The 13,054-nt window shown below is 37.6% G+C and overlaps 1 protein-coding gene across 1 annotated transcript; it reads left to right on the forward strand.

The window, feature by feature from the left end:
- Window positions 1–3,549: 3,549 nt before the first annotated feature.
- Shmt (serine hydroxymethyl transferase) lies at window positions 3,550–11,457 on the forward strand. Its single transcript, XM_045743738.2, has 10 exons — window positions 3,550–3,660; window positions 4,745–4,847; window positions 4,980–5,098; window positions 5,264–5,439; window positions 5,983–6,165; window positions 7,036–7,248; window positions 8,495–8,667; window positions 9,540–9,714; window positions 10,067–10,183; window positions 11,075–11,457. The coding sequence occupies exons 2-10, from the start codon at window positions 4,746–4,748 to the stop codon at window positions 11,236–11,238; spliced, it is 1,422 nt and encodes a 473-aa protein (XP_045599694.2). The 5' UTR covers window positions 3,550–3,660; window position 4,745; the 3' UTR covers window positions 11,239–11,457.
- The last annotated feature ends 1,597 nt before the right edge of the window (window positions 11,458–13,054 follow it).

Genomic DNA, 13,054 nt, shown 5'->3' on the forward strand with positions numbered 1-13,054 from the left:
GTCGCAAGGGAAGCCAAGTAATTAAATTTAGGAGGGTTCCTGTGACCGAAATGGGTTCTTCTTATAACATGGTCAGGCATTAGGTTAGTGCGTTTATTATGTTCCCCATACCCATACTGTGAGCGGTAGTGGACCCCCATACCCATCCTCTGAGCAGCAGTAGACCCTATACCCACCTGTGAACGGTAGTGGACCCCATACCCATCCTCTGAGCAGTAGTAGACCCTATACCCACCTGTGAACGGTAGTGGACCCCATACCCATCCTCTGAGCAGTAGTAGACCCTATACCCACCTGTGAACGGTAGTGGACCCCATGCATACCTATCCTGTGAGTGGCAGTGGACACATATTCATCCTGTGAGTGTTACTGGAAAGGATTAGTGGAATAGGCTTAAGAACTGAACCCCAATATTCGTTTAGCTAAACACTTTAAAGTAATAAGATACAGTAGTTACAAATTTGTTAACATACAATAACTTTCGATTCACAGTTCTGGTTAGATAATAATAATAATACTAATAATAATAATAATAATAATAATAATAATAATAATAATAATAATACCTAAGTTTCTAAATCCAGCGTATAACTAGTTTCCAAAATACATTTCAATCAAGCTATGTAGTCACAATGAATTCAGGAACTGAACCTCCAATGAACATCAGTAGTCCAAGTCATTACGACTATATAGCACTTAGAAGGGGTTAGGATAAGGCTCCAATTGACTGGAGTGGAGAGTGGAGTGACAGTTTTAGCATTCCGTCCTAAAGCGGAATCCTAAAATTCCGTTTAAGGAATTGAGAAATAGAATGAAATGTAATAAAGAGAAATATAATCTGATTGAATTAACTGAGATAAAGAACCAGACTGACATGAAAAAGAAACGCAGACTGAGTTTCGAAAGGCAGACTGACCATATACAGGTAAGTAATTATATCCCCTTAGGGCAAGGCAACAGGTATACGAGTCTGACCTAACCTATAGTAAACCCGTTTTCTGTAGTATCCAAGCATTAGCACAAATCTTCTGTCATGCATTTACGCAGCAACCATCGCTAACTCTTGAGATCACGGGGATGATAAGATGATAAGGTTATGCGTAAGCAGACATCCTCCATGTGTTCGTGTTAAGGAGGCGATGCTTACGGTCGCCCGGTCACGGGATACCTCCATTAACCCCCGGAGAGGAAACTTTACCTACGCCTTATCTTGAGATGATTTTTCAGGGCTTTAGTGTCCCCGCGGCCCGGTCCTCGACCAGGCCTCCACCCCCAGGAAGCAGCCCGTGACAGCTGGCTAACTCCCAGGTACCTATTTTACTCCTAGGTAACGGGTTTACTGTTACGCTTTCACCATAAGGGTGAAATTTTCAGGATTTTTGTCAATTTCTTTTATTGAATTTTAGTTATATCGTGCATTATTATGTCTCTTGGTCGAGGTACTGTTTCAAAGGCTTAGTCAAATTTGTATTATTAAGTGTTTATATTATTTTATGTACTGTAGGTAGGTTGTTTGCAATGTTAAATGGGATTCTTGTAATGTTATTTGTCTATTTGTACTCACAACATTCGTGCGTCCCTTGAGGGACTTGAAGTAGAGGAGGGTAGAAATAGCCTAAGCTACTCTATCCCTTTGAGATGTATTTATTGCTTATCTCAATAAACATACTTCAACTTGAACTTGAACTTGGTAGGTTGTTTCTGTGGTAGGCTGGTTAAGGTTGTTCTCTAGACGCCACTAACGACTAATTTGTACGACTTGACATTAAAATAGGAGTACGACCCAACACGGCTTATCTTAATTACTATAGTGTCTAATACCCTTTGACAATTCTATTCTGTTTTTAACCCTGTTTTGGGAGCCGGTCGGCCGAGCGGACAGCACGCTGGACTTGTGATCCTGTGGTCCTAGGTTCGATCCCAGGCGCCGGCGAGAAACAATGGGCAGAGTTTCTTTCACCCTATGCCCCTGTTACCTAGCAGTAAAATAGGTACCTGGGTATTAGTCAGCTGTCACGGGCTGCTTCCTGGGGGTGGAGGCCTGGTCGAGGACCGGGCCGCGGGGACACTAAAAAAAAAAAAAGCCCGGAAATCATCTCAAGATAACCAAGATAACCAAGATAACCCACCTCGAGAAATGCGTACAGTCTGTAATGTTTATCATTATATTTGTTGAGTTTCTTGAATTGTGAATGTAAATAATTGTAATTCTCTGGAAATATATATATCAATTTTCAGCAAAAAGCAATGTTACCTGTAATGAATGAATGGAGTGAACAAACTATATGGATTGTAAATACATCAAAATGCAAAAAATAGTACAAATATGTTAACAAAGAAGAATTCAAGTGGAAAAAGTATAGTATATCAAACACGGACAAGACAAATAAGGCGCGAACACACACACACACACACACACACACACACACACACACACACACACACACACACACACGATAACCATAATTTTCTGCCGGGTCAGGTGGTACAAAAACAGTCAGACGGGTATAACTGGTTAAAGCGTCCTCAACATAAATGCCAAACATCGTCACAAAAACATTAAACTTATACATATATATATATATATATATATATATATATATATATATATATATATATATATATATATATATATATATATATATATATATATATATATATATATATATATATATATATATATAATGTTGATCATTAGTGGCATATGCAAATCTAGCTAACATTAGCCTTTAGAGATCTGTTTAAGGAATTATTTAGAACCTTGTACACCATTCCTGGAGCATTGCGGATGCAGCGTACTCTAGTCGAGCACAAGACCAAGTTGGAGAAAGTTCATAGGTATGCAACCAGATTATTTTCAGAACTATGTGGTATGACTTAGGAGTTAAGGCTACGTGAATTGAACACCACGTCACTGGAAGGCAGAAGAGTTAGGGGAAACATAATTACCACAGAAAATTATCGGAGAATTTAAAGGGCACATTAAAACAGAGTATTAAGCCATGAGATGGTACTTGGACAAGGAAACAGGTGCAAATTGAGGACCAAAACGAACCTCAGAAACATTAGAAAGAATTGTTTAAGTGATCGAGTAGTTAAATTGAAATATATTGGGAAGTGATGTGTTGGAGGCAGATACCATACAAATGAAGATATGGTAGAGTTCAATAACCTCAGAAACCTGTACACGAGTTGATTGACAGTTGAGAGACGAGACCAAAGAACCGAAGCTCGACCCCTGCAAATGCAATTAGGTGTATACAATCAGGTAAGTACAACATTAACGTCAAACATCGCCACAACAAAGGAGGAAATGTAAATGTAAAGGAGGAAATGTATATGTTTATCTCTCAGAATGTTCAGTAATACGTTTATTGCTTGTGATGTGTGTCTATGTATGTATTAACACGATGTACTGAACGGGGTGAGAATAGCTTGAGCTACCTCATCCCTTTGTGTGTATTTTACCTCAATAAACTTAATTTCAATTTCAATCGCCACAACAACGTTTGAAACTCCCTCCAAACCACGTCGCGACCAACTGACTCGCTGATTGGTCCAGAGTGGGAGGCGAGGCTACATAAGCCAGCGCTCGCTGCTCAGCTGATCTTTGTGAAGGTAACAGCAGAGAGCTACGCATCGCCCGCCTCCCAGTGCTGAGTGAGTATATACCTGCAGGCGCTCTGGCCGCCACCAGTCTACTCTCTCAACTATAACAATGACCCCACAATATACTGTGTGTCCAAGTGACCCAATATAATAAACTTGATATAATAGTTATTGCCAATTGGGTAAGAATTCGTTATTTGATGCCAATTGGGATAAGACCTCGTTAGTGTGAACTTCTTGGCGTGCATCAAGTCGCACACGAAGCATTTGCAAGATGTAAAAAAAAAGCTCCCAATACCAAATATCTCAAGACTTGGTTGAGTTGATAATAATAATATAAAACAACAAAGTTATTGCAGAAACTTAAGACGAAGATGGGAAGGCGACGCCTGGCAGCGTTGTACCCAACGTGTTGCCCGGGATATATATATATTTGTTCAACACTTTGTTGTGTTGTTCTATTAGTTCTATTTCCTCTAACAGTTATCATTATACTCTATTATAATATTGTCTTGTGTTAACTTTTATTACAGATGCCACACAGATTTTGTTATTAACGTTATAGAAAACGAGAGCCCCGAGGGTGTCTTATGTAAACCGGTTTACACTATACTGTTGCTTTGTCACCCATTGCCAATAGGCTCTAAAAAAGACTATTGGCAATGGGTGGGGGTACGCCTATTTAAGTGTATATAATACATTAAACCTAATACAGTATACAGTTTACTAGTTTTTAGTATAACTGTAACCGTTGTAATTTGTTATAGGCCGTCACACCTCACACAGTGTAAGTAAATTCGAAGATGTATTTTATTTTCGTCAGATTACAATAGGTTTAAAAAGAAACATATAAATCTTAAGCCTGTGTGTGTTTTCTTTTTATTATGCACCCCATCAGGTGGATATATGGTGACCATAATAAACTAATATATATATATATATACTGTACTGTATAATGTTTATATACATATATATGTTATATAATTCATATGATTCCTTCTGAAAATGTATTAATATACGAAAGTACTTAAGGAAATGCCTGTTTCGATTCTTCCTCCGTGGTCTGACTCACATTTTTCATCACATGTTAATTTTCGTGATTTACACATATATAATGTAATAAATTTGACTGCAGGATGAGTGGAAGTGTGAGCAATGGCGAGGGGGCGGACTACCCCTTGAGCAAGCCCTTATCCGAAGATGATCCTCAACTTTATGAAATTCTCAAGAAAGAAAAGGTAAGGTCTAGTTTGAGACCAATATAGTCATAGTAAGCTTGAACTTCTCTTATAGCGATTAGTTAAATTCATACTATTAATATAATAAATATAATTAGCATGCAATGCTTTTCCATTTTTTTTTTTTTTTAGAGGCGGCAGTTTCGTGGGCTTGAAATGATTGCTTCGGAAAATTTCACATCTCGTGCGGTAAATGATTGCTTGTCATCTTGCCTCACTAACAAGTACTCCGAGGGCATGGTTGGCCAGAGGTGAGCCATCCTCTATGGCATACAATTCATATTCCACGTCATTCAATAATTATATAGGATGTCATTATAATTACAGTACAATGGTTTTTATTAAACCCTATATATTCCCCCTGTACATACATGTACTTTGGTTGTACTGTCATTCATCATAGCTTATGTTTCTAGATATTATGGTGGAAACGAGTTCATAGATGAGGTGGAAGTGCTGTGTCAGCAGAGGGCCCTCAAGACGTTTGGGCTGAAGCCTGAAGAATGGGGTGTCAATGTTCAACCATACTCTGGTTCTCCTGCCAACTTTGCCGTCTACACTGCTCTAGTTGAACCTCATGGACGTATTATGGGTAAGGGGCAAAATATTGGTCTATTCATACTCACTGGAAAAGTGGTTAATAGTTGTCAATAGAACAGTTCAATTGTCAATTGTTTTGTAGAACCTGGCTGATGGAATTACACATTTTTAATGGCTAACTGGTCTTAATCCTCTGAAGTGATAAAATTGAATAGAGTTTTGAGCTTATTATGAATTGTCTGGGATGGCTCTGGCTACACGCATGCTAGCTTGGCTTTCTATAAAGTACTGTACTGTGCTCAAGACTGCCAGAATTATTTTTTTATGAACTGTGAAACAAATACTTCTTATATTTGAAGAATACTTTATACATTAGATAGGATCTGACAAAACATTCTTCATCCAACCTTACATTACTACTGGAAAAAGGATTAACAAATTTTGTTTTTCAAAAGTTCTTGGACATGAAATTTCACCCACATTACAGTATGTATAATACTTTGACGCTATTGTTCTATAACTGCCCTGTATCATAGATTTAGCCTTTTCTCTAGCTTGTGCTAACAGAGTTGAGCATATTTTTTGTTTATTACAGGGTTGGATCTTCCTGATGGTGGTCATCTCACACATGGTTTCTACACAGCCACCAAAAAAGTGTCAGCTACGTCAATATTCTTTGAATCGATGCCCTACAAGATCAACTTGCAGACAGAGCTTATTGACTATGACAGACTACAAGAGAATGCTAAACTTTTCAAGCCTAAGCTCATAATTGCAGGCAAGATTCAATTTTTAAATTTTGTTCTGTAAGGGTATTTTAGATATGAAACACTATTAAAAATAATGAACAGATCATTAGGCTGATGTGCTAGTTTTTTTATAGTTAATAATTATTTTGGTCTTATTCATTACCTGTAACAAAACAGTTGCCTAAATTACATCCTTTGATGCAGTTTTTGTTAAAATAAAAGTAACTGTAGTGAGATTGCGGAATATAACATAGAAGAAGCATAATGTTTTGAATTATATATAAATGTCATTTGAACTTTAACCCTTACAGTGGCAATTGTTGAATCGCAGGGTAATGCAGTTATCATCATATGAAGATTTAAAAAATTGTCTGGGTTTTACATGTATGATGCAAATATGGGTATAAGAGATCTATGTGGATGTAATGGGGTTTACCTTGATCCATGGAAAAATCCTGCTAGTATTTTGCGGTACAAATGCAGTTATTGTCATGAATGTTATCACGGGAATGCGGTCATTATCATATGATTTTAAAAAATTGTCTGGGTTTTACATGTATGATGCAAATATGGATATAAAAGCTCTGTGGATGTAAATACTGTAAAGAAAAATGAGTGATAAAACAACCAGTGAAACATTGGAGGCTAAAACAGGAAGTCAGCATAGTCAAGCACCAGGCGTTGACAAGTGCCAGACGCAACCTTGCAAAGCACCTCCACCTCAGTGAAACGATAAACATTTGCTTATTTCCATTATTTTTTTTACATTCTGCATAAACTTAATAATTCTACAATGAAATATTATTTGTTTGAATTTTGTTATTTTTTTGTGCATAAACGAGTGAGCATTTCTCCATAGCTGGTGTGTCAAGGGTTAAACTCCATTTGTTGTACTACAGGTGTCAGTTGTTATCCTCGTCACCTGGATTACAAAAGGTTCCGGGAGATCTGTGACGAGAATGGTTCCCTCTTGATGGCCGACATGTCGCACGTAAGTGGCCTTGTAGCCACAGGCCTAACTACAAACCCCTTTGAATACTGTGATGTAGTCACTACAACTACGCACAAGACACTTCGTGGACCTCGAAGTGGAGTTATCTTCTATAGAAGAGGTATGTATCAATGAGTTCTTTGTACCAATTCCTTTACAAATCTAATGCATCTAAGCCTTGTATACCCAAAACTCTTGAAGGCTAATGAAATAGTTATCTTAAATTTTGTTTTATCATTTCTAAAATTCCTCATTTCTAAAATGAGGCCGGTCGGCCGAGCGGACAGCACGCTGGACTCGTGATCCTATGGTCCTGGGTTCGATCCCAGGCGCCGGCGAGAAACAATGGGCAGAGTTTCTTTCACCCTATGCCCCTGTTACCTAGCAGTAAAATAGGTACCTGGGTGTTAGTCAGCTATCACGGGCTACTTCCTGGGGGTGGAGGCCTGGTCGAAGACCGGGCCGCGGGGACACTAAAAAAAAGGCCCGAAATCATCTCGAGATCAAGAAGATCAAGATAACCATATTGTCCCCCAATATGGGTAAAAGTATTTTGTATTTCATTTCATATCTTGCAGTATATGACTAATGGTCTCTGTATTATTTTTAGATATTCCAAACCTTGCTTTCTGTTTAAACTTCTCTATTTCCATCTAAAAGTCATGCATATTTCCTATACCTGTATGCAGAATAGTACAGAACCTCTTCTTTAGTATGCGTTTATGCCTGTTTGCAACAATTTTGGAGCAATATACTGTAAATTTGACTTAAGTGAATAATCACAGAATCCTATAGGTCTCCTTGACTGTGGATGATGCTTGAACCTAATGGCTGCCTTTATATCATGGCAAATTAAATGTAATTATCCTTATGAAGTTGATTACAGAAAGTTTAAAAAATTACTCTCTAAATAAACTAATATATTGATTTATTCTTGTGAAGATTTATATTTTGATTAGATATTGACTAAAGATGTTTGTTTCTGAATAAAAGTTTATAAGAATTATTTGCATAATTTTCTGTGTACTGTGTTGACCAAACCACACACTAGAAAGTGAAGGGACGACGACGTTTCGGTCCGTCCTGGACCACTCTCAAGTCGACCTGTGTACTGCATTTAAATATTCATCAGGGTCCCGGTAGTACAGTCTTGGTTTGTTCTCGTTCGGGGGGTTGCATCCTGGGCAGAGTCGGTAATTTGACCCTGAAGGGGGGGGGGGTTACCTCGATATAACCCCTAACATGTACTGTATGCATATACTGTACTGGCTGCCTGTCCCCCAAAACAATGAATTAAAATATTTATCAAATGACGAATCATATTAATGATTACATAATGTTATTCCTTCATTTTATATCTGCCACAGGCCAGAAAGGTGTGGACAAAAATGGAAAACCAATAATGTATGGCTACGAGGACAAGATCAATCAGGCAGTGTTCCCGGGCCTTCAAGGAGGACCCCATAATCATCAGATTGCAGCTATTGCTGTTACAATGAGACAAGCTGCTGAACCTTCGTTTAAAGATTACCAGGAACAGGTTAGTAACGAGAGTTATACTCGCTCATTATCTCGCTGAAGATCAACATAATTAAACTACTTGCCGTACTGGTGCTGTGTTGTAAAGTGCTGTTTTACCATCATTTTTGTAAATGATTTGCATTTGAATATTAGTTATTAACATTTGTTTTAGTCCCGTGACCAAAAAAGTACTGTAATTGTTAAATGAGCAATGAAATCATGATAGTGCGTGATGAATCTCGATAATATTGAGGCTGTACGAGGGAATTAAACCTATGACTCTGAACTCGTCGGGGTTTCGATTCCATCATGTGCCCTGATACCTATTAAATTATCAAGTATTTGTATATAGTCTTACATTAATTACCCTGAATATAACGACGCAGATGTCACCTTGTGTTCATAATGTAAATGTAAAAGCTTAAGGGACCATTTCTTTTCGTCTTTTATGCATTACAAGATGCTTCCCTGAAATTAATGTCATTCTTTAATTTTTGTTAAGTGTTGAACATAAAAAAATAGTTATCAATCATAAGTGTTTAATTTTAATTTGCCAGACTAATAATAGATAATTTCTTCTGTTAGTAGTATCTTGCTTGTACTATTTAAAATGATTTTACCATTCCAGTCACTCATATTTTCTTCATATTCAGTTATTAATTTTTTAAATTTAAGTGCAGCTTGCACTTGATACTGTGCAAGCTGCCTTAAATTAATAGTGAAATCCTTAATTTTCTGCAAAGATTATTTAAAATTTAAGTAATTATATTAAAGTTGTGAATTGTCAATTTTAGAAGTACTGTACACAGAACTAAGGATAGGGTCTGGTTGCTCGAGTTTAAATTGAGTAGATATTTGGGAAATTGCACTTACAATCAAAATCCATTGCAGGTAATAAAGAATTCCAAAGAGCTTGCCAAAGGCTTGCAGACTGCTGGCTACAAGATTGTTACAGGAGGAACTGACAACCATTTAGTGTGGGTGGATATGCGGTCTGTGGGGCTATCAGGAGGCAAAGCTGAAAAAATTTTGGAAGATGTATCCATAGCATGCAACAAGAACACGGGTAAAAAAAACAAATGTTATAAAGTCGCCTTAGACATGTAATCCATTAAGACCTTATTCATTGGGTTGTAAATGCAACAAATGGGCAGTTACCTTTGGGGGCTGAAAGTGAGCTGCCAGTGGTCCATTCAATCTATGGACTTAGTTTACTTTACTAAATCTAAGTTTACTTAGTTTTCCAAGCACCTGACTTGTTACCATTCCCCCCTTTTTTTCTATCTAAATTGCTTTCCAGTAGACTTTAAGAGCAAATATATAAAAACAATTTTCGTATACATAATTAAAATTATTATTCTTTTTGCAATCACAGTTCAGTTTGGGTCTTGACAGTATGATTAATATTATTATTGCAGTTCCCGGTGACAAATCTGCATTGAACCCAAGTGGCATTCGTTTGGGAACTCCTGCTCTCACCACAAGGGGCATGAAGGAAGATGACATAAAGATGGTTGTGTTATTCATGGATGAAGGTAGGCATTTCAGTCGAGGGATGTGGATATCCCCACCGCCACATGGTGAAATCTACATTATAGGAGCATTATTTTTTACCTATCTTTTGTTATGTTACTGCTTCCTCGTTTGGACCAATCATAACTTCATTATATCGACATATACTTACTGGAAGTGGCACCAGTGATTGGTCCATTCCCTAACGATCAATATCAAGCCTTGCAGGAAGTGGTAATCTCAAGGGTGACCTGTAAACCTGTCCCCCAAAATCATGCCAACAGTGTCTATCATGGCTGCCCGATTTCAGCTAGTTAATATCCTAATTAATCGATGTCTCGTGGTACACACTTTCATTGCATATTTGGACTGATACAACTCTGGTCTTTCTAGTGATAGCATCCTAAGTTTCTTTTTAAATCTAGGCAGTTAGGTATTTTTAAGGGGAAGTGGAGAATGGTGGGGGGCACAGGGGAATTGGGGAAGGTATGGAGGATGAGGGGACAGGGAGGAGGGGATGGTGGGGAGGATGAAGGGGAGGGGGGAATGGTGGGGAGGACAACGGGACAGGGGAATGGTTGGGAGGATGAGGGGGGGGAATGGTTGGGAGGACGAGGGGACTGGGGATAATGGGGGGACGGGGGAGGGTTACTGTGGCTCGGCAACATATAGCCAGGTACAGCTAGTTTAAGTATAATGGAGAAGCAGCAGCAGAGTTAAGATTTGGCTAAAGTGGCCAAAGGCTGGCTGGGACAGCAAAGTTAAGATCATGCACATAATATCACGCGTCATACATATCACCTTCAATTACCATTACTGCATAAATTTTAAAGGTTTCCATGACACATTTTTAATTCTGTATTGTTAGTGCACCATATATTTAAGATTTTAAGTTTTACATAAATTTATTACAGCCTTCAAGATTGCAAAAGATGTACAAGCAAAATCTGGACCCAAGTTGGTGGATTTCAAGCGTGTCCTGGATGATGAGGATTTCAAGACACGTGTGGGTGCTCTCAGGGAGAAGGTAGAAGCTTATGCGGTTAAATTCCCAATACCAGGATTACCAGACATTTAAACCTTGTACTATTGATAAACTAATAAAGCTAATAAATTTCAAGCCAAAATATGTATTACATCATATAGTGGTTATATGCTGCATGTATCATTTAACTGCTCAAATTGGTGCTATCTTTTATGATGAAGATATACAGATATGTGATAAATGTCTGTTCCAATTATTTCAGAAATACAGTATTTATTTTTAATAAAATGAAGCTAATAGCACCACCTGTTACCCTTGATTTTCTTAACCTTTAAATATGTTTAAAAACAAATTAAAAAAATATCTGCTTAGTTGACCTCAATTTCTGGATTAAAGAAGTTTTGGCATTGTTTTGCAGTTCTGTACTGTTGGTAGAATTTTGACACTGATGAAGCTAGCATCAATAATTTCCAGGGACGTATCTAAGCTATGGCAGGTGTCCTGAGTGCCATTTAGAGGGAACACCACTCAGCAGTTTCTATTACAGTTGGACGAGTCATTGCTAGATAGAATTTTTTTTCTTCTGACGTATGATATTGATTATCATGGGCAAGAAGCACTAAAATGGTCAGATTGGTAAACTACTAATGTAAATTACTGTGTAAAAATACATTATCACATATCTCACAGTACCAATGCTCGATGTCAACTAGTTGAATTGTACACCTCTAATGTTGATGGATGGCTATATGAAGAAATTTGAAATTGCAGAATCTTGCTATCAAGTTGAGCCAACATGAAATATCAGAGTTTATAGAATTTATTGTTCAGTGTGGAGACGGGTGCGTTTCTCACAATCTTTGCGTTGCTGTTCACTTAATGCTAACCATCGAAGATTCCAGTGCCAGCTGTGAGAAATCGGCAAGTTAAAACTAATACTTTTATATTTGAGAACCACCATGGGTCAAGGCAGACTGTTATCTTGCTCTGTTGAGCGTAGAAAGATTAGAAACTGAGAACTGACTGAACACATCATAGACCCATTTGCATTAGTGAAAACAAGGAAGGTACAATTGTTGTTGTTGTGAAGTGCCATAATTTGTTAATTAAAAGATCAGTGAGCTTGACTTAACTTTTCCATAATATATGCTTAAAAATGTATGTAAAAGTTGGGTGTCAGATGTTTGGACAGGAGCCCAAGTTCAGTGCTAGCCATGGGAGCTATTTTCTGTCAATATGCCCTTGATCACTTGTACGTAGTTATACTTAAGAATTATGTCTAGCTGATTGGCCAGGTGATACTGTTATGGCAACCAAAAAGTTGTAAGTAATACTGTACTCCAATATTTGGTAAAGATGAATAGACCTAAACTGTTAGATCAATGTTGAGGAAGATGATGTACTAAGAGCTGGTTCAGCCAAGTCTAAGACAGATGCTGCAGTCTCCAAGTCCAACACATGCTAACAGGGAATCAGGGCCAGAACTTGCCTCTCAATTAAGGCAAACTTGAGAATAGGAGTTAAATCTAAAACCAAGAAAATGCAAGTAAAAATGCAAGAAAACAAGCAAACACTAAGAAAACTAGGCAACCTTGGATGAAGTCTACCAGTTGGGAGACGACAACACTGTATTCCTAAATCTCTAGACTAGCATAACTAAAATCATAATTATATTTAAACAAATCAATATAGCACACCTATTATAACCCTGTATGCCTTAGGAGTAGAATTTTCAGATACGTACTCTCTCTTTCAACACTAATGCTACATAGTTCTCCCCAATTTGGTGCCTTATGTTCAATACTTGTTTATTTCAACACTATGTATACAATACAAATGATAAAATTTAGTACTGTAATTAGTGCGTTAATAGCCAAGTTCATGTTCCAGGATGGTTAGATAATTATCA

Source organism: Procambarus clarkii, chromosome 15 (assembly GCF_040958095.1).
Source record: "Procambarus clarkii isolate CNS0578487 chromosome 15, FALCON_Pclarkii_2.0, whole genome shotgun sequence".
Classification (NCBI taxonomy): domain Eukaryota; kingdom Metazoa; phylum Arthropoda; class Malacostraca; order Decapoda; family Cambaridae; genus Procambarus; species Procambarus clarkii.

Excerpts from the sequence above, each read along its gene's own strand:
- Shmt (XM_045743738.2), top strand. The coding sequence starts at position 4,746 with ATGAGTGGAAGTGTGAGCAATGGCGAGGGGGCGGACTACCCCTTGAGC. Across the intron at positions 5,099-5,263 it reads GAGGGCATGGTTGGCCAGAG|ATATTATGGTGGAAACGAGT; the intron begins GTGAGCCATCCT and ends TTATGTTTCTAG. Across the intron at positions 8,668-9,539 it reads TTAAAGATTACCAGGAACAG|GTAATAAAGAATTCCAAAGA; the intron begins GTTAGTAACGAG and ends AATCCATTGCAG.